At 41.3% G+C, this 20916-nt stretch overlaps 1 protein-coding gene across 5 annotated transcripts in view; it reads right to left on the bottom strand.

Moving 5' to 3' along the window:
- The window catches only part of LOC117556079 (protein eva-1 homolog A), an 80284-nt gene that overhangs the window by 2810 nt on the left and 56558 nt on the right, over nucleotides 1-20916 (bottom strand). For 4 of the 5 annotated variants that reach the window (XM_034231230.1, XM_034231238.1, XM_034231246.1 and 1 more), the window contains 2 exons: nucleotides 3317-3451; nucleotides 309-500 (listed from right to left, as the gene is read on the bottom strand). In XM_034231230.1, coding sequence (XP_034087121.1) covers nucleotides 309-500; nucleotides 3317-3451 — 327 coding nt within the window. Of the gene's footprint in view, nucleotides 1-308; nucleotides 501-3316; nucleotides 3452-7620; nucleotides 7657-20916 lie in introns of those variants that run through there. The other variant, XM_034231262.1, reaches the window with a different exon arrangement.

The following is a 20916-nucleotide window of genomic DNA, read 5'->3' as shown; positions in this document are numbered from 1 at the left end:
TGACATTATTATCCAGCTCTTTTTCAAGACAACTTACTTATCTACCTGAATGTGTACTTCTGTAAATTGTTATCATTTTTATTTTAAATACTATAAAATATTGTTCTATTTTTTATTTGATGTATCTATACTTTGCTGCAACAATGTTCATTTCCCCATTGTGGGACGAATAAAGGGATTCTGATTTTCTCCACTAATAATAATCTCTGTGGTTAAATGTAATGTTTTCCTGATAGAGGTCAGAGATCAGATTAAGGTGTCTAATTTGTGATGTGATGTCACACATGATTATATAAAGTGTGCCCTACCTGATATGAAAGTGTAGGCTGCCAGTGCGTTGCTGATGAGGGCCATGTTGGAGCTAGACGTGGAGTTCATGATGGGATTCATTACTCGGGGGGGCGGTGGAGTTTCTCTTTCTCCTCCTCCACCTCCTCCTACTACTCCGGCTTCTGAAAGCTTCTCCTCGTCGGGGTTGGTCTCCCTGACCTTCTTCCTTTCTGAAAAAGCAGAAAAGTTCAGTTTAACAACACAAAGCAGACTACATTTTAAGGGGATGATTCGTTTATCATTTGAATTCTTTATTTAGACAGTCGTGTTTTTTTTCAAAATAGAACTTCAATCTGTGTCTGCCCACATGCAATGACATATATAAATAGTTATAAATAGTTAATGACTGCATGTACAGTCAGATTATTACAGCATGAGTTAGCTAATTGACAGTAAAGTCAGTGTGTAGTGTCTCTGAAGTATTGTGACTATAGTGTTCAGACTGCTGAGTCATCACCAGTCTCAGTGGTTTTTGATCTAGGACACAAGCTTCTGATAAAAGATGCATCATGCATAAAGGCGCACACATGTTCTCAGAGAGTTGTGGGATCCAGAATTTAACACACACAACATCCGCTTCTGTCAAACTCATACTGACTCATGTCATTAAAGAGAACAGAGACCCACATGGGAAACGTTTGCACTTTGGCAACATCTCCAAAGTTTCCCAAAAATCTCAGAAAACAATCTATTTATAGAAGAGAACAACTGTTTCCTGCTCTCTCTCTCTCCTTCATCACAGTATGACTTCTTTCTGTGTTTACATGCTGGCTTCGATGTGTATGCAAGAGGCGAGGAGTCAAGATGAGAGAACAGAGGAGCACAGAAGGATTTTAATACGTTTTTCTGAGTGAAGTCACATCTTGTTAACGTGAAGAAGTGTTTACATGGAATATGTTACTACTGAAACTTTAGCTCCTTGAATAAGCAACCCCTCACTGAAAAACACAACCCTTAAGCTACGACAGCCAAAATAAACAGAAGTGTTCACTTCAATATCAGAGCCTTAAATCTGTGTTTAGTCTTATTCACATGCAGGATTGTTGCAGGTGAGCATACTTTGGTGGACTGTCACACACACCAATGACCTCTAATTACAGTCTCTCTTAAGGTGAGTCAGGCTCTTTCTATCTGATTAATGCAGTTTGGACTGGAGTTGCTTACGGAGGAGGTAAATGCTTCCACCTGGACCCCCTGCTGTGGTGCATGAGCTAACATTCAACCAACAACATGCAGCAATCTCTATTTCTAACACACATAAACATAGGCAGACGTATCCTTAAGAAAAACATTTACAGGGCTATAAATACAACTAAACATAATTATGTAAATGCTGTGGTTGCTCTTTTGATTGAATATTTTTTACATTTTATAACATATAATCCATTTATTTATTTCCTAAAATCTAAATTGTTAAATAATATGAATAACATAAACGTAAATAGTGTTTCATTTATGTGAGGTGCACTCAATTCAAACCGGACTTTAAAACAACCGCAAAAAAAAGACATATTTCAAAATAAATTAAGCACTCTTCATGTTTTCTCCAGTACTCAACATGTCTTTGACTGCTGTTGTAATAGAGAGAAATAAATAGTATTTTATGTTTTTAGCATCAGCAACAGAGGGTAAGGCTTAATAATGAATAAAAGACATAAGGGAACTGGGTAGTTATGACCAGATTTAGGTGTCATCATGGTTTAAGAGACAAAAAAACGGAGACTTTCTCTATGGTGGCCCAATGATCTCTGGGAATCGCAGTGGAGAAACACCACAGCAACGAGCAGTGAGGACCAAAGATGGAGACAATAAAAATGTGTGGTTTACAACTTAAACTTCTTAAACCTTTTTAACGGGTGAGTCCATTTGTACAAAATGTCCCTGATCAGTATTATTTTAAGAAGTTGCATTTATGACTGTTCTCATCTTACCCCATTCCCAAAATGTGGAACTATTTCTTTAAGCATTACAGTATGCTATAACATCGGTCCAGGATTATGGTAAACTGCCAACATAAGGGTCAAGTAAAAAGATTGATTCTGTTTATTTTACACTTATCCGGTTGAAAATAAACTAAGAGAAATTAGGTGAATAAACGTGAAGATCCTGATACATTACATTACATGTCACTTGTTAGACGCTTTTACCCAAAGCGACTTACATACTCAATACTGTGGGCAATCCTCACAGGAGCAATTTGGGGTGAAGTGTCTTGTCCAGGGACACAACGACATGCTGACTGCAGTGGGGTTTGAACCTGTGACCCCCTGATCCGAACACCAACGCACAACCCACTGCACCACACGCCTGCACGATACCTTTATTTACAGTAAAATGTTTCTTATTCCGCGTTCATAGTTTCATCCCGATAGGAGATGAAAACAGGTTTTTCTAGACGAGCTTCAGGTGAGTGTTTGAAGCCGGTGCGAGGAAGTGAAGCCATTCATGCGTCAGGAGCTGCCAGCACACATCTCCTCCCTCTCTTAGCTCCTCATTCATCCGTCTATCCTCCTAATCAGTACAGTGCCGGTAGCTGAGCAGAGTAATTAGTGTGCTGGACGCAGGCCATCATCCCTCATGAATAAAGCTTTGTTTAAGTTTCCTTCCTAGCTGGCGTCTTCTTTTTCTTTTTTTCGTTCTTTCATTTGTTCTTCGACTTTCTTCTCTCTCAGGGAGCAGGGCAGTATAGCAGACTGATTTAGACTGTGGTCACATCATTGGCTCTTGAAAAGCCGTATATTTTTAAGAGCAATGATCATAAATGGTCCAAACCGATGGCTCTGCTTGGATACATATGGTAACAGTTGAACCCGTGTGACTTTAAATATACATACATATATGCTCCGACTTAAAACCTGAATGACTGTTTCTGCTGGTGCCTGGGAGGCCTCGGGACTGTTTAGCGTTAACTGCTCTCCATGGGGGGCTGGGAGAGAGTGTCGGTCACTGGGGGGTAGAGTGAAAAAGCTCATGTCGTTTTGCTTACCTGGAACAGCGTCGGGGCTTCTGACTGAGCTCCCCTCTGGAGGGCTGTCTCCCACTATGTTGGGGTCATGGGCGCTGGGTGGAGGGGAGAACACCGGGGGTCTGGGTCCCTGCTCCTGGAGCAACTTCTTTGGCACTTCAAAGAGAAGGAAAGGTGGAGCAAAGGAGGGGATTTGGGGATGAGGGAAACAAAGAAAGACAGATTATTAGATTGCGGTATGTACAGAGATGTATAGCAGTCATTTCCATTTCTTGTTCTGCATAAAGCCTGATCAATATTGATATGGGATTTTCTTTTAGCATGAGTACCTTGGTATTGGTACTCTTATTAGTTTTTGACCACCTTTGAAAACGTTTGTATGATTATCTTAATTTAGCATTATGCATCATGACATTTTACACTCGCGGAAACCAGTAGATTACATCATTTGTTATCTTATCATTTAACCATACCATTTATGCTGAGTGTACCGTCATTAAACCACAAATGCTTTCGCACTCTGCTGATAAAAAGGACCGTATCTCAAACACTTCAAAATGTACATCGTTCAAACAGCTTATTGAATGTATGAAACATGTTGTGTATAGTTCTACATCTAACTCATGTTGTTGTGTTGTTGCTGTTTGGTAAAACATGTCTGATTTTTGAAGATATATTTATAATTCATGTCACAATTTCAATACTTTTAACAATAATTATGGTTCATTTACTTACATCACCTTTTATCTTAGGTTGTACAGATTTGAGGGTACAACGCATTTAAAGACACTACAACGAGGCATTGGTGGACCTACAATAACATCATGTTTGTCACTTGGGATACTCTCCTCTCTTGTGTGCATAAAGCTTCATAATCTATATTTCATAGGAGATCCTGAAAAGATTTAAGAGTCAAATCTCAGAGGATGTTGTGATGGGAGAGTAAGGAGCTGTAAACGAGACAGCATGATGATGATTCACACTCCTCCTGAACTTGCACTCTGATTCCCGAAAGTTCTGCTGCCCTCCCCCTCCTCTCCATCCTCACCCCTTCACACCCCCCAACCTCACAGTGTCCTGTGAGTCAGGGAGTCTGCAATCCTTCCCCACAGACACACACCCACAATGCAGTGGGCCTTACATTCCTGCCCCATGTGGTTTTGGCCGCTGGGCCACGCTCCGGTCCCTGTGTGTGTCTGCCCAGTCAGATCAGCGCTGATTTACAGCCCAACAGAGGACTCTCTCTCCAGCTGTCTGTCCATCCTGTGCCGTTCTTGCATTTTCACTGCGCCGGACAAACAATCAGCTGCCTGGTTCTGCTGACGGGAGCACTAACAGTGAAACTGTGACATGTGATTTATAGTAAAAGTGAACCATTTGTTTAAAGGCCGATGAATAAACACTCTGATCAGATTTCCAGAGACTGATTTTGGCAGTTATCCAAGAGTCAATCACAGTGCAGGAAGGAGCGCAGCAGACCTCACAAAGCTCCCCTCCCCTGGATATTCCTAAGACCTTGGAAATATTACAACGTTTTTCCAATTGTACGCAATGATGAAAAGACTGAGCAGGAATTTTTAACTACTGACATTTATGGTACCAATTATTTTATGACATAACATGCATTGCCTTTTGAAGTAATTGACAGTAGGGAATGACAGGATATATTGATGATTGATACCAAGGAGAGACATGTGTAGCATTTGTGGTTTGTGCATTAACTGCTATGATTTAAAGAAAAGCTTGTTAACGTGTTCTTGTCATTTATACCTGTCGTCTTTGACTTAAGCTTGTTTCAGTGAACATTAGTATTATATATGTTGTAACCCATAAGTAGAACATGTTTAATTTTAAAGTGACATTCGACAGATTGGAGCTTTTCAATCACACACACGTAAAAACGTCAACTGAGTCTATAAAGTGCAGCTTCGGTGACTCTGCATGCTCCAGTTGCTTAACAAGGTTCAAAATTGAGTAATGTCTTCCTTAAAACATTGACTGACTTTATATGTAAAGCCAATGGGAACAGTTATTGTTCAAACATTCCCACCCTAGTACTCTAATTCATTTTTGCCATAGTATATTACATTGTGACAACTGCACAGAAACTGCACAAATGTGAGGAGGAAATTTTTGATCTTATCTTACTGCAGAACATCTGAGAGCCAATCAACAAAAGTGGTTTACTGAAACTCACAGACTTCAAAGGCCTCGGCTAAATGTGGTTCCAACTTTTGGTTTTCATTTTGAGCCATGAGCAGAAAGGGCAGGAGGTTGATGCCAGACAAATAGAAGTAGCTACATATTTCTGGTCTATGTGTTTAACCTGCTTGGCCTGGGTTCACCGTACTGCATCAGGAGAACTCATATGGTGTTAGGTGAGTTGCCAGCTGTAGAAACGTATACTGTTACATTTAAATACCTTTCTGTAATTGCATCATCTCATGTGGCGTACCGCACCAATCTGTTGCCTAAATAGATTAAAACCCAAGAATTTGAAACCCTGCTTTATCCCAGCGTGGTTGGCACAAACTAAATAAACTAAATAAACAAAGTCCCCCATATGTGGAGGTGAAATACGCATGGAAATTAAGAAATGGGATTTGGCCTGGCACCCCCCCCCCCCTGTCCTTCCTCATCAGTCTGACACACTAATCACGGGTCTTAAAACTCCCCCACGCTGCCACCATCCTCAAGCCACGCCCTGATTACAGCCTTCTGATTGGCCCTAATCGGCTGCACATGTGGCCCAGGGTCACAGCTGAGAGACGCCATGACACACACTCACATTTTTACAAAATGAAGGGACATAATTGAGATACACCCACGCATGCACACTCAAACCCCCACCTGATATTTGTGCATAAATTGAGCACACATGTGCATCGACACACACACCGACACCCTTGTTTATTATTAGGATTGCTATCCTTTAGAACAGCCGTTTCCCATGTGTTTCTCTACGGCCTAACTTTGTTGGCAGAAGCTGGTACAACATAGCAAATTGACGGCTGCTTGTCTAAAAATAATTGTCAAAAAGCTGAAACCTCTCGAAGCAAACGGCCGCAAACCACACTTAAAGGAGCCAAGCAGTAAAAACTGAACCAATAAAAGAGAGAACGACGAGTGCAAGGGAGAGAAACGGAGGACATAAATCACACTCTAGAGCCTGCATTATAATGACATGGTCACATAAATGCATGGCAAATGAGTCTTAATATAACTGCGGTAGATGGGACGAGTGCCAGCGTTGTACCTCTCCCGCCACGGGGAGCGAGGATACGAGGCGGGAAACAGTGCCCATAACAATGGACCGTGTTTACACTGGCAGAGCCCGGCCTTGTTTTCACTGGCTCTGCAGGCCAAAGTGTGTGTGTGTGTGTGTGTGTGTGTGTGTGTGTGTGTGTGTGTGTGTGTGTGTGTGTGTGTGTGTGTGTGTGTGTGTGTGTGTGTGTGTGTGTGTATGTCCTATGTATCTGTTCGTGGGCCATGTGCTGACCGATGCAGAACTCTGTTGGGACAAAGCCCTTTAAGCAAGAAGGGTTATAATGAAATATTAAACCATGCTAAATCTGAGGTGAGATCAAACCTGGGCCAATGTTTTAGGGCATTCTTTAATGCTCCGTCTGCTTTGGCTCTCTGAGATTTTGGCCCAAATAAAGACAGCTTAACCTACACTATGACTTTTCTGTGATGCACTCTAAGCTTAAAATCGTAATGTGGTGTGACACTCATCTAAATTACTGTATTTTCTATCCAGGGTGAGGCAAGAATAAAGTGCAACTTGACCTAAGTTAGGTTGAGAAGTAGTACATTCATAAAACTGCAGTCAAAAACAGGGATAGAGTGAGAGCAACCTGAAATGACATGAGATTCATATACAGCTACATAAAGATACAGAGTTTAGTTTCAATTTAGACATTACCATTTATGCAGTGGATAACTCAAGTGCTAAGATGCCAACTTACAAAAAACCTTGGTTAAGTTCACCTTAAATGGATTTATAGCACTTTGGAAAAACAGAAAGGTGCCTTGGAACGATGTGCTGGCATATGTGAGCATGTGTGTAAGAAGTCTGAGTAAAAGCGTCTGGTTTCAATCAGCACACAGCCGACTTAATTTACAGCATTAAAGTGTTGTAGGAGATCCAACATTCACATGATACACACCACACACCACACACACACACACACACACACACACACACACACACACACACACACACACACACACACACACACACACACACACACACACACACACACACACACACACACACACACACACACTGCCTTGAAAAAATGTGGACAAACTTGAGGACTCACCAAAATTAGTTTCAGCTCTTACTCCTGCTTCCAACTCAGACACCACACAAGACATCTGTACACTCACATTCACGAGCACATCCATCCACACACACAAGCATTTTTCACTGAGCTAATGGCATTCCTGCAGAACAAGATGTAAGGTGAATAGGGCACAAGCTGAAGGTGTTGAGATTGCATTCCTCCTCCTTTCACTCCCTTCTCCTTTTTTTCCAACCCCCAGCGTAACACTCTAACAGCATCCAGCTGATAACACTCAAAATGTGTTAATATTGTGCACATTTGTAACTCTTACATGAAAGATATGGACTGTATATTCAATATATAGATAAAGGTGTTTACTATTTAGATGAAGATGGCAGAGTATTTGAGTGTGTGGAGTGGTTTAAACCTGACCTAAGCAAAGCTGAGGCAATTCCGTCATCTTTATCTTTCCACAAATGAATGCACTTCCCCGACCTCACACTGTGAACATGAATGGGTTCTATATATCCAAATAAATGTGTGTTTGCATGACAGAGAGTGTGTCATAGCACATGATTAACACACTCATTCCCATCTTGGGTATACGAAGCAGACCTGGTAATATGAACTCTATCGAGGGACTAAAGCTGAGGGTTTTCTCTGGGTCTGCTCCATTTTTATGTTAGTGTGAGAAATATAGCCTACTCTACTACTTGAAAAGTGTGTGTGTGTGTGTGTGTGTGTGTGTGTGTGTGTGTGTGTGTGTGTGTGTGTGTGTGTGTGTGTGTGTGTGTGTGTGTGTGTGTGTGTGTGTGTGTGTGTGTGTGTGTGTGTGTGTGTGTCTATTAGAGTTAGAGAATCCCTCTAAATATGTGCTGTTTAAAGGAGCTGTCTTTTTTTATGTTTTATCTCATAAAATCTTATCTAATTTACATAACTGTTAAACATTTTCAAAAGCATGCCATCCATTTCCAATGAAATCCCCCACCTTGAATTGATTTACACAAGATATTTAGTTAATATATTTTTCATGTAATTGTGCAGCCATAAAAACACCAAGGCTTTAACTTGCTTACTTCAGTCAGTGTGAGCAGTGAAGCACCGCAAAAAACTGTTGGAATAGATGTAGAAAATATCGATGACATTATGCCATGCTTGACTATATATATACTATATTTATAGTATATTTAGTCACACTTTAAGGGAAAAATGAAGAGGTTAAAATAATAAAACGAGTAAAAATAGATTTGAGAGTATATAGACAAACTATAAAAGTGAGTTGAAAATGTTTCCAGTAGGCAAACTGCCATCAACATAGTAAGACGTTGAGTCCCCCCCCCCCCCCCAAAGCACTTCTGGAGCTCATTTAATGCCCATGGTGGAAAACTGGATACACTAGGAAGTTCAGGCCAGTATTTATTGGTAACTGATTGAATAAGAAGCAGGCCCGGTTAAGGAAGCTCTTCTAAAAGGTATGAGAACCAAGCCTCAAATCCTGGAGATTCAGGGAAAGTTTAGCTTTGGCTCGGATGCAGGCATCTTAATCAAATCAGCGGTCTCAAGTTATCCAGTCAGCGAGGATTGTGAAGGCCAGAAAAACCCTTAGTTGGCAGGAGCTTCTTGTGACAAGATCTGTCTGCTAAAGAGGCTTGTGCTCGATCACATATTCCTCAATATAATACGGCAGGACATAGCTGGATGGTGACACGGACTAAAAGCATCCAGAGTAGTGGAGGTTGGGAGTACATTCCAGGATGGAGAGAGGGGAACAGTTCAACCCCCCACCCTGCCTCTCTGAGCCCCCTGCCCTACATTCAAAAAATGTTCCCCATTTACTTTAATGGATAACACACATCCCTCTGCTGTGAGACACTCACAAATGCAAATTAATGCTCACGCTCACACACACACACACACACACACACACACACACACACACACACACACACACACACACACACACACACACACACACACACACACACACACACACACACACACACACACACACACACACACACACACACACACACACACACACACACACACACACACACATACACACACACACACACACACGTCACAGCAAAGGCTCTGAACGTAATCACTCTCACTTCACCACAACCATCAGTTAGACTCCAGGATCGCAGCTGTTTTGGCTATTTAAACACTCCTCACACACCGCACACAGTTGGTGTCATTAACATAGACGCAGAGATAGGAATAGAAGCTCCGCTGACAGTGTGGGACTGAAAATCACTCAATTGTGGAGCTCCCCCCTCCCCAGACCCCACACAGACGAGAAACCCACTGATGTCTTCAAAACTCAGCCACAACCTCAGGCCCACTTTGAAATATGCATAAAGAGGAGGTGCTTAGCATGAAAGACACATCCAGAAAGACACATCCATTCTCTCGTAGATTCAATCAAACTTACAAAAGTAGCAAACTGTTTCTCTATAATGACACTGAACGTGTTGGACTGTTTTTCTATGGTTCTGCTGTTAACAAACTGAATACTGGCAAAATCAATAACTGCAGGTACATTTATTAAAAATAACTTTAGCAGGATTTCCTCACAATTAATCTTGGCTTATATTTTGGCTCATATAAGACAAATTGCATCAGAATTTATCTAACTTTTTATTATTAGTGAGACATCTGGGGCACATGAAATAGTTATCTACTAATCATAAAAAAAAAGACATGGGTATTATTAGTTGAAAATAAGGAAAATTGCATGTTTTAGTTAATATAAGAAAGACCCACTTCTATATACTGTATCTGAAGTAGTCCTTACTGTAGTGTAAATATTTAAAGTGAATTGTCCTTCGCTAGAGATGACCTCTGACTCTGCAGCGTATTGAAAGCCGCCCTCCGATCGCTCAGCTGTTTGTATTTCCAAATCTTTATCGTTTGGACGTGGGAGAGGCAGGCTCACTGTCGCAGTCAGCACTGCCTCATCATTATCTGATGTTCCACTGGCTCAACAAGGATGTGACCGACGCTGAATCATCAAACCGCGCTGCCTGCCTAAACTCATTCCTTCATATCAGAGTCGTGAGTAGGGTTGGGAACCGAAACTCGGTTCCAGATGAGAACCGATAAGAAAATGCCGGGTACCGGGTACCCATACAAAATACACAATTTCGGTGCTGCTTAACGGTTCCTAAACGCGGTAGACCCTGTATTCCAGCGGGTCCGTCTGCACCGCGGTGCTGCGGTGACCCGGTGGAATACAGGGCGGACCTGGAGAATCACAGAACGGCCGGTCGTCAGCGGGCCGTTGACGGCCGGCTCGGTAAGCTGACGGCCGGCACCGCCCTTCATTTTTTTTAAACGGCATCATATCAATTGCGCTGACAGGCGACAGAGGTCCACAGTTGCCCCGCAGCGATGCTCCCCCGCCCTCCCGTAGACATTTCACGAGCTCAGTCACTTCATAACACCAAAGATAGGTCGCGGTAAACACTCTGAAGTGAGGCTCCACTACACTAAAAAAGAAAAAGAAAAGGCAAAGTGTAATGCCTGTTAATAGCTTGCCACAGGCATAGCTCAGTTAAAATAAAGCACAGCTATTGTGCAATACATTTGTATTGCATGTATATTTTTTAGTAACAATTTCAGTTAAAGCTTTTAAGAATAAATATATTTTTGTTATCTAAACGTTTGACCTCTTTATTTTACAATTTTGGAATCGAAACGGGGAATCGATAAGAACCGGAATCGATAAGCAGAACCGGAATCGAAATCGGAATCGATAAATTTCAAACGATACCCATCCCTAGTCGTGAGGTAATGGGATGCTGGGTTTCGATTGGGTCTGAGAGCTGCTGAGGTTGTCAAACAACAGAGATTGTCATTTGTTGTCACTGACATGGAACAGAGAGAGCACAGATAGTGACGGGACCGGTCTAGACTCAATCGTGACGGAAATAAAGTCAGCAACATTCAACAAGCATGTTCCAACATTTGTCACGGCTGATCTAAACAATGCTGCTATCTTTAGCATGCGGCAACAACTGGTCGTGCGCAGCAGTTAATAAAATCAACACATGAAGTCTGCAGGGACCTGAGGAATGAATGGAGTTTTGGTGACAGATAAACTAGGATTAGTTTTAAGCCCAGTTCATCCCTGTCAATATAGCAGCAGGTCTCTGTTGAAGGTTTGCCTACAGTGGGTACAGTTGTCTTTATGAATGTGTGACAGTTACAAGGGTGGAGATGAACGTTGGCTGTCAACATTTTTTCTTAATCTCTTGCGTGGTGGATTACATCAAAAGGCGTGACTGACAGAGCCTTACAGTGACAATAAGATGGAGCAATGTCCATTCCAATCTTTGGTGTGTGAAGTGAGGCCATGATTAAATTCTAAAGTTTCACTTCTGACTGTCTGTCTTTCTATATTGTATCATGTCATCAGAACTCCCAGAACAAACCATAATGGTAGTGTAATGTCTGACAGGGGTGGGTGTGTTGAGACCTAAGTGTCCATACAAACTATATCAAATCTTAATTTAAGTGCTAACACTAGCCTCAATATGATTGATTACAAAACAATGCAGCCATCTAACATTAGTTGTATCTACATTTTAATAACAGACTAGTAAAATGACATTGAATGAGTATTCAACAATATATCAAAATGGAGATAAATCGTAAGCCTCAAATATTTAATTGAACAATAGTTGGTTAAAGAAGCCCTATTATACTTTTGCCAGTTTTCCATTTCCTGTAGTGTGTTATATACGTTTTTGTGCATGTAAATGGTCTACAAAGGCTAAAATCCCAAAGTCCCGCCCCTGCCTGAAACGCCTCCATTGGACTCCTTTGTTTACTTCTGTAACAAAGTGACATCATTATGTAACACTTGTGTTTCTATTGGCTAGCGCTCCAACACATAGTATTTGATAGGTTAAGGGGCGGGACATCTTTAAGCGGTTGATCAATCACAGCAAAGAAAGCCAGCCAACCAATCAGAGCAGACTGGGCTCTGGTTTCAGACAGAGGGTGAAAAGAGCAGCTGCAGCACAGGCAGTATGAGAAAAATAAAGAGCTTTTTGAATGGTAAAGCATGTGAACATGACACAGAAGAGGCACAAAATACAAATATGAGCCTGACATTTGAGCATTATAGGACAGAAGAGAAGTTCTGCTTCACTCCACAGACAAAGACGTCACCAAGGTCAGCACCTAACTTGCTGAATGGGCCTCCTTAATAAAGCTAACTTCATTAAAGAAGTTAATTGGGAGGCGAGAGTATGAGTCAGGCTTTAAAACATGCATCCCTGGTGTATTACATAGGCCCATTATGTCTTTGTTTTGTCCATGGGAGTGTTATGATTGCACTTTATACTACTAATGTGATTTATTGATGGCTATGGACTTGTTCACTCTCCCCCTGCACAAATCATAAAAAGACTATATATAGACTAATAGCCATCCTGGTGCTGGTAAAGTAAGGTAATTGAGTTTAACACACTGTAAATGTGAAAATGTATTAATAAAATCCAACAGCATATTAAATGAACAATACGCACACTTGTGAGTTCATGAGGTAAGTGTGACCTCATCAGGAATATAAAAAGTGGAGATACTTCAAGAAAATGACCTCAGAGGATCATCTAAATGATGCATTGGCTTTACAGTAACACCAGCAATTACCGGATTCGATTAGTAGTCACTGTGCTGAATGACAAAGAATATACCCACAACAAAATGACAGTGTGTTTTAGCATCTGTGTGTCATTACACGCTCTATGATTTGATGCATACTCTAACGCTTCTTTATCATTTTGGTAAAACACTACCATCTGCCTCATATTGCGCTTGTCTATCATAAAGTGCTTCTGCGCCCTATCATTGTCAGGTGATTACATGAGAGATATAAGTGAGAGTGAATCACAACCAGTAGCATTCAGACTAAGTTATACATTACCTCGTGCAGAGAGAAGGAACCGATGAAAGCCTAACAAGTGTGTGGGAGTTCTGTTCGCATGTGTATAAGAAAAGGAGGCATGTCTTTTTTTATCTCCCACGTGTTGACAGGGTGCTACGCTATATTAGCAGTCAGGCCTGGTCAGAGATAATGAAGCTGAGGTCTGGGTCAGCCTGAGTCTGTCATCGGGCTTATCACCACACAAGTGCACACACACATGCGTATTACAGTCTTACTTTTGTTAAGTCTGCTACTTCAGCACTGGACTTGAGTTTTGATAATGCCAACAGTGTCGAAATCATACTTTTTCTAGTACCAAAACAGTTCTTTATTTGGACAAAACGTATTGAATGCTGTCCAAAGATAAGCAGTCGTTTTATAACTTCCCTTAGATAAGAAGCCTGACGATTGATAGCCAGTCCAACACACTGGACCAAATGTGTCCCATCTGAGCAGACTTTTGACATTACTGTACTCGGGGCTATTATTAGAACCAACTCCGAAAATAGACATTCTAAACTGACCAGCTGTTTTTGATTGAGAGAATAGTAAGACAGATGGGAAAAGTACCTCCATGAACTTTTCCTTTCCTGTCTCCCCTTACAGTCTTGGGTTTCTTGGCACACAGGAGTACCGACTACTTTACATCTTCTAACTTACCTACTTGTTTCAGTTTGGGGGATTATTTGAAGACTATCTGCTTGCAGCTGGTTATCGGTTTGTCTTGCTGTCTATATTTCCTGTTAAATCAAATCTGTTTTCTGTCTTCGGCCCCTGTTAAGCATGGTCTTAAAACAGCTTGAGCCACAACAGATTCAGATGCCTGTCTGTAAGGTTTAGTAGTGGAGAGAGAGAGTGATCCACATGGAGTCTGCCAGGGACACTTTTACACCCGTCTTTAAAATAAACACCTGCTGCCGTGGCTGAAGTGCCGGAGGGACATCAGAGATCCTGCAGTGTGTAACCGCACGGCTCTGATTAGATAATGAAACTGAGCTAACAGAGTTACAGCATTACAAACTAGCTCTCATGTCCACAAGTCTAAATTGGATATCCTGTACAAGAACATGAACACACACGCGTCTAACGTGCAGCCGTAGGGGAGGGCAAACGCACATTAAACTGTTTGCCCACCTCTCAAATTCAGCACCCATGAGGGTTTACTCAAACGTTGCACCTGTTAGTGCCATTAAACCTGGTTCCCTCTTTAAGTTTCTTCTGCTTATTGAAGTGTTTGGTTTGTGACCACTGAGACATTGGTATCTGACCAGCAACTCACTTGAGCAACACAACTCCAATAATTAAGAGTGTTTTAAAACGTACGTATAGTTTGTTAAAAACCGTTGATTTCATTAAACAAATCCCAGAATCCAAGTGCACTTAGCTATGAGATACATTTATCTTAACTTAAGAGTATACCTGACGTGGCCTAAAATAAGCAAATATATTTGTGCTGATACTTTAGCAATGAAACATTATAATTTTTTTTTAAATATCCCTGGTCATTGTGAAGAAGAAAACGTGTATTAAAGGTCCCATGACATGCTTTTCCGGTTATTACCCGTCCCCTTGTGTGTTATGAAGCTTTTTCTGCAAACGGTCTGCAGAGTCACAAACCCTCAAAGTACACCCTGTAGCGAGTAAAACTCTAACACAGAAAATACCTGTCTATGCTGCCCCAGAATGCCTCGTTGGAGATCTTTCTTTTTCCATTTTTTACTTCCTGGTCACAGTGACGTAACGAAATGGACCAATCCGTGGAGCTCCTCACACACACACACTCACTCAGCCTTATCTTTTCTCAGGCTGTGAGTGTGTGGCGAACTGTGTGGCGAACAGCCTGGCTGTGAGTGTATGTGTGTGCTCAGGCTGAGTTCCGCGGTGTCTCGCTGTCTCGCAGACCCCACACAGCAACCAGGAAACGACACAAGTAATACAGCTCACACTGTCCGCTCCTCGAGCCTCAAAGGGCGGAGCAGCGAGCCCCGCAACGTCCCGCCAACACGGCACCCAGACCCCACGCAGCATCTGTTTGTCATTACTGGTGTCATTTCCTGGTTGCTAACAAACACTATTGTAACACATAATCACTGATGTTCCGCTGTAACGGTGGTGGACTCATCAGAACAGAGTGGGCGAGCTGACCAATCAGAACACAGTGGGTTCATAGGGGGGGGGGGGGCAGGAGCTCCAGCAAGCCGTTTAAGACAGAGAGTGAATACACATACTATACAGAGATGCTGTATGAGAAACTAATGTGATTTTGGAACATTGAACAATGTAAATCTATTCTAGTAGACCTCAACAATGGAATTAAGATCATGACATGGGACCTTTAAATCTATATGTGAATCCAAAAAATGTAGCTGGGATTAAGTAGTTTACAACACTGATCTTTATCACTTAAACCCTAAATATGGTAATAAATAATGCTCTGCCCAACATGAATCAACCCCTTATCTCAGCTGAGGAGTTCTCACCTAGATCCCTGCTTGCAGTATCTTCGCTGCAGCTGTGCTGTAAATCTTTCCGGTATGAACAATGGCCTACAGAGTAAGAAATACATTTGATCTACAATGCTGGGTCTTTTTTCACATTGCAATGCTGCGGGAGGTTCTGTGCAGTTGTTATATAAGGCAGACTCACACTAGCATACACTGTCCCGCCGGTCACCACTTGACACTTTGACTCACACACATTACGCAAAACACCTTTTAAGCTCATATTTCTTAACCCCCGAGACAAAAGAAGACAGGATGTAAGTGTGGGAGGGATGGAAAGAGAAGGATAGGGGAGAAAAAGACTTTCCATGAAGGTGATGCAGACATAAACCAAAAGGTCAGAGATATTTGTATCATACCGATATACCATTTATAAGTATTATATTTACTTCATATTGCATGAGGAATACAACTGACACTTGGAAATGACAACGATAAGGATCATGCAGACAACAATGTAAAGCAATAGTTGGCAATTTTAGGAAATACACTTTTTGTGGTTTCCTCATTTTCAGTCATCATCCAAAACTGAGATAATCTCCAAATTGGAGACAGACATCAATCTTCTCATCTTGGCCAGAAAGTGAGTAAGTGCATTTCCCAAAAAATTGCGTTTTGTTTCTAGATTCTGGATTCATACATACTGTAGGGTCTACAATATGCCAGCAGTGTGAGGAGCCAGAGTATAAACTAAATGGGTTAGAAGGGGAGAAGTTAAAGGACCACCCATAGCTTCCTCAGCACTGACCTTTATAGGGCAACTGTCATATTAACACTGACAGGACTTTTATTGAATGAACCAGTAGAAATCTTGTGATTAAAACATAAAGCATGTGGCATTTATACAGGGGGGTCTGTGGGTCTTTATAAAGCCTTTGTACTTTTATCATGCAAGAAATCACATGCAGTTATTGTAACCTTTGATCTGACATAACTACTGTGTTTCTCTTTTGGCCTGATATTTAGTTGTCATACTTACTAATATGACATGTAGGCTATTTATCCATCATGAGCTTCACTGTTCAGACTAACCCTAGCATGAAATCAGCGTTTTCCCACTTGTTGTATTTCAAGCATGTAAAGAAATACAAAAGCATGTATTTGTAGCATCCCAATTTCTGCCTGGTTTGGCTACAGAAAAGCCTGGATGCAGCGAGCCTCGATAAACAAACACAACTTGGAGGTCTGGCTTGGCTTCAGCTGACGGACGTCATTATGCACGTCGATACAAAAACAAACACACTGGCAGAGAAAGACGTCCAGCTTCTCAGTTTGGACTTGAGGGTGGAAAATCCCCATCTGACAAGTTTAGACAGCCGAACATAAAGTGAAAGAAACACACAGAACTGTGGCAGTGGAGTAGTGTTATTTTTCCAATGTGTTGGTTGAGTTTTTTACTTAAACAGTAACTGCATTAACAGTAAAGCAATATACTTTCACTTTCACTCCTTCATTGTAATGGTGTGCAAGAGAAAGAAGAGAGTGCAGATTATCCTGGGTCATCCAGCCAGCTCTATTACTGTAATTAGTGGAGAAAAGCCAAGATCCAAACAGAGACTGCCCCCTTCAAAGCCTACCTAACAGTGGTTAGACAAAACAGCCACTATTACCATGCTTAATACCAGAGTACACATTAGATTCCTCTTTCCTTTCTTCTCTTGTACATCTAAAGTAGATGGAAGAGACAGAAAATCATGCATAACCATCAAATCCGCCATCGAGACCCTTCAATATGAATCAATGATACACTAGTCAGCGGTTCCCACACACTTCGGACAAAGCATGTCTACATCACACTTGAATCACATGAGAGCGCATGGGCCACTTGGTACCAACATAAATGACTAAATGTATTAGTATAGCAGCTAATCATAAAGCCCACAATCACACACACACACACACACACACACACACACACACACACACACACAAACTCACAAACTCCCTCTTACACACACTTGCACACACACACCTCAAGAGTAGCTAAACCCAACTGGGTGCTGGTGTCACGTTGCAGACAGGAAACAGATGGCCTGCTGGGAAAGAAAGAAGAAAAAGGCATGCCAAAGAAGGCCAGAGAGAACGCTTCAACCCTCCATTTCTCCCTCCATCATCCCTTCATCCTTGGTTGGAAGCTAAAGGAAGAGCGAGGTGGTGTTTGGAGGCGAGATCAGTGGGCTCTGGCTCCAGATCAGAGTGATGGAGTTCTCTGGGAGATTTTTAAATAACAGCCCAGCATGGCTGTACTGTACTGGGCTCGGCTGGGACAGATCTTGCAGGCTATTTAGGACACATCCCAAAGGGAGAGAATATATTTTAAGCCTTTCAGGGAGCAACATTCCTGTCAAGCACTGCATTTCACAACAACACTACAAATATATAGGCTAAATGTACAGATATCTTTTAGAGAAAGGTGACATATGTCTGGATAACATTTTTAAAATGAGCTAGAAGAAGAGATCAATACCACTGACATGTTGTATGATAAGTAAAACTAGAGACAGGAGGCGATAAGACTGAAATTAGCCTTGCTTTGAAAATACACCTTCTGTCATCTTTTTTTGTAAACAAGCTGACAGAGTATATAAAACACTTTATTTGGAAGTAAAAGTGTGTTCACATTGGTGAATATTGAGTTTGGCTGGAAAATGTTTGGCTGCTTTGTTCTCTTTCAATTACGTTTGGCTAACCTCATGGTCCGATTGTCTGATCAAAGTTTTTTGCCCATCTGACTATTTTAATTGAGGTTTGTTGCAGCTTTCCCCAAACTTCACGAGTCAAGAAATACTGGCCCAAACGTATAATTAGTTTCAGTTCTATACCTACCAATAAAGAACAGACAGAGAAAGAAAAGTCCAGATCAGTGATAGCTAAATACCGCCAGACACATTCAACTGATGACCTGTGAAGTTTACTTCCTCTAAATCAACCTCTGGACCTTTGCCAGGTACGCAGGACTGACCCATCAGCTGCTGCTGGGAGATAACCTTTGACCCTGAAAACCACATCAGAGATCAATAATGTCTTGAGTAAGGCCGCCCTCCCCAGAGGAAGCATTGATAAGTGGCCTGACCCTGGCCATTTGAGGTCGTGAAGCATCACATGTTTTCTTGAGCTCTGTGTCCTGGTTTATCCGGGTTTCTAATCTCAGATTTTATTGTAGTCAAGCTTCTCATGCCAACACCGTGTCTAATGTGGAGGAAGTCTGGAAAAAGTCTTCAATCAGGAACTCTAAAAGATGCAAGACAATTGATTAATTTGGCTGATGTCAAGCTTTACTACTAGATATTTGAGCATGTAATTTAGCACAACCTTTATTAATGGGGCTTCGGCTCAAATGAACACAGATTTAATAAGGATGTACTTTAATAAGGTGTCCAAACTTTCCCATCACATTTCGACTGAGCAAGTGTAATTCTATTCTATTTTTAACGGAAATGTACAGACACCTTATATTAGATATTATTATGTAAGTTATATGAAATACTGTCTTTCATCTACACTAAGTTATCCACTTACTATTATTCTGAATTAGTAAACCTACCTAAAACTTTGTTCTTCATTTATAAAGTTCTTTGTTTGTAAATGTAACCTGTATATCTTGAAGTTTAGATGGCAATGGGATAAAACTGAGCCGTAAAAACGGTTTCATTAGATATCACTTACACAAATTAACTTCACAGCAGTTGTTCCTCTTTCAACCGACCAACATCTGAAAACCTGCCTAACATCTGCAGCCAGCCATTTAATGTTTCATTCAAACACCCTGGGCTGTAAAATCTACAGACATCATTAAGCATGTCTGCTAATTTCTAAAACCTGCGATAAAATAACTAAGGCAACACAACCAGAAACACATGTCTACTGTATATCGAAACCTCCTTAATGTGGGCCGACTTCAAACACATGTTTAGATAGAAACCTCCACTCAGAGACTCTTCATTGAGACTGTGTCTTCGTTAAATTGGCACCCTGTAATCCTGCTGCATAACATTTAAACCTTTATTGGAAGTCTTGGAGAATTGTTGAGGTGTGTTTGGGCTTTTTGAAAGTCTCCAGACTTCTAATAAGGAGTCAAGCAAGCCAAAACATAAAACCCTCTGTTGATGCAGAAGGAGAGCTCTGTCTCTCCTACACTTTGGTTCAGTCCTTGTTTCTGTCTCCATCTCCATTATATTAAATCGTAAAAAGCACTGTAAGTTGTTGGCCAAAGCATGCCAACAAGAGTCATATATTTAAACTATATGCTGATAATAAACTACCTAAAATGTATTATATAAATATCTCTCGCTCTCTCCTTTCAATTGATATCTTCCTTTGTGAGCCAACAGTCCTTTCTTTTTCCCACTTTGCCACTAAATCAAGTGACTCTGCCTTCTTCAGCCCATGCAGCACGTGTTTCTGGACTCATAGCAATCCTTGCTTCTCAGAACAAATTGACTTTAATGGGGGTGAGGCGGGGTGAGCCGGGGGGGAAGAGAGTGCTTCAAAAACACACCACATGCTACTCCATGCCAGTCCCCTACAAGGAGAACAGCAGCGTTACTTCATTGACCAAATCCTACAGTATAAAAAGCTGGCAGGAACCAACACAAAGGAAATCATTGAATGGCAAAAATACAACTAAACCATTAGTTTAATGTGACATTTAGTCTTTATATTTGTAATTTCTTGGGTTACTTTAGCCACTCTCTTTGAACCTTAAAATACAACTGAACAAGCGTGTTTACCCTTTCACTGACTCTCAAACTGTCCAAACTGTCAGTATACGTCACCGAGTCAACCACCATCCATCTTTTTGACCTACGTCTGGTACATACAAACATGGCCGTACAGGAAAGTGAGCAAACATACACACCTTTGGCAAAACACTGACATGAACTCACACAGTTG

Source organism: Gymnodraco acuticeps, unplaced genomic scaffold, assembly GCF_902827175.1.
Source record: "Gymnodraco acuticeps unplaced genomic scaffold, fGymAcu1.1, whole genome shotgun sequence".
In the NCBI taxonomy this organism is placed as follows: Eukaryota; Metazoa; Chordata; class Actinopteri; order Perciformes; family Bathydraconidae; genus Gymnodraco; species Gymnodraco acuticeps.
This window is presented reverse-complemented; position numbering and strand designations above follow the sequence as displayed.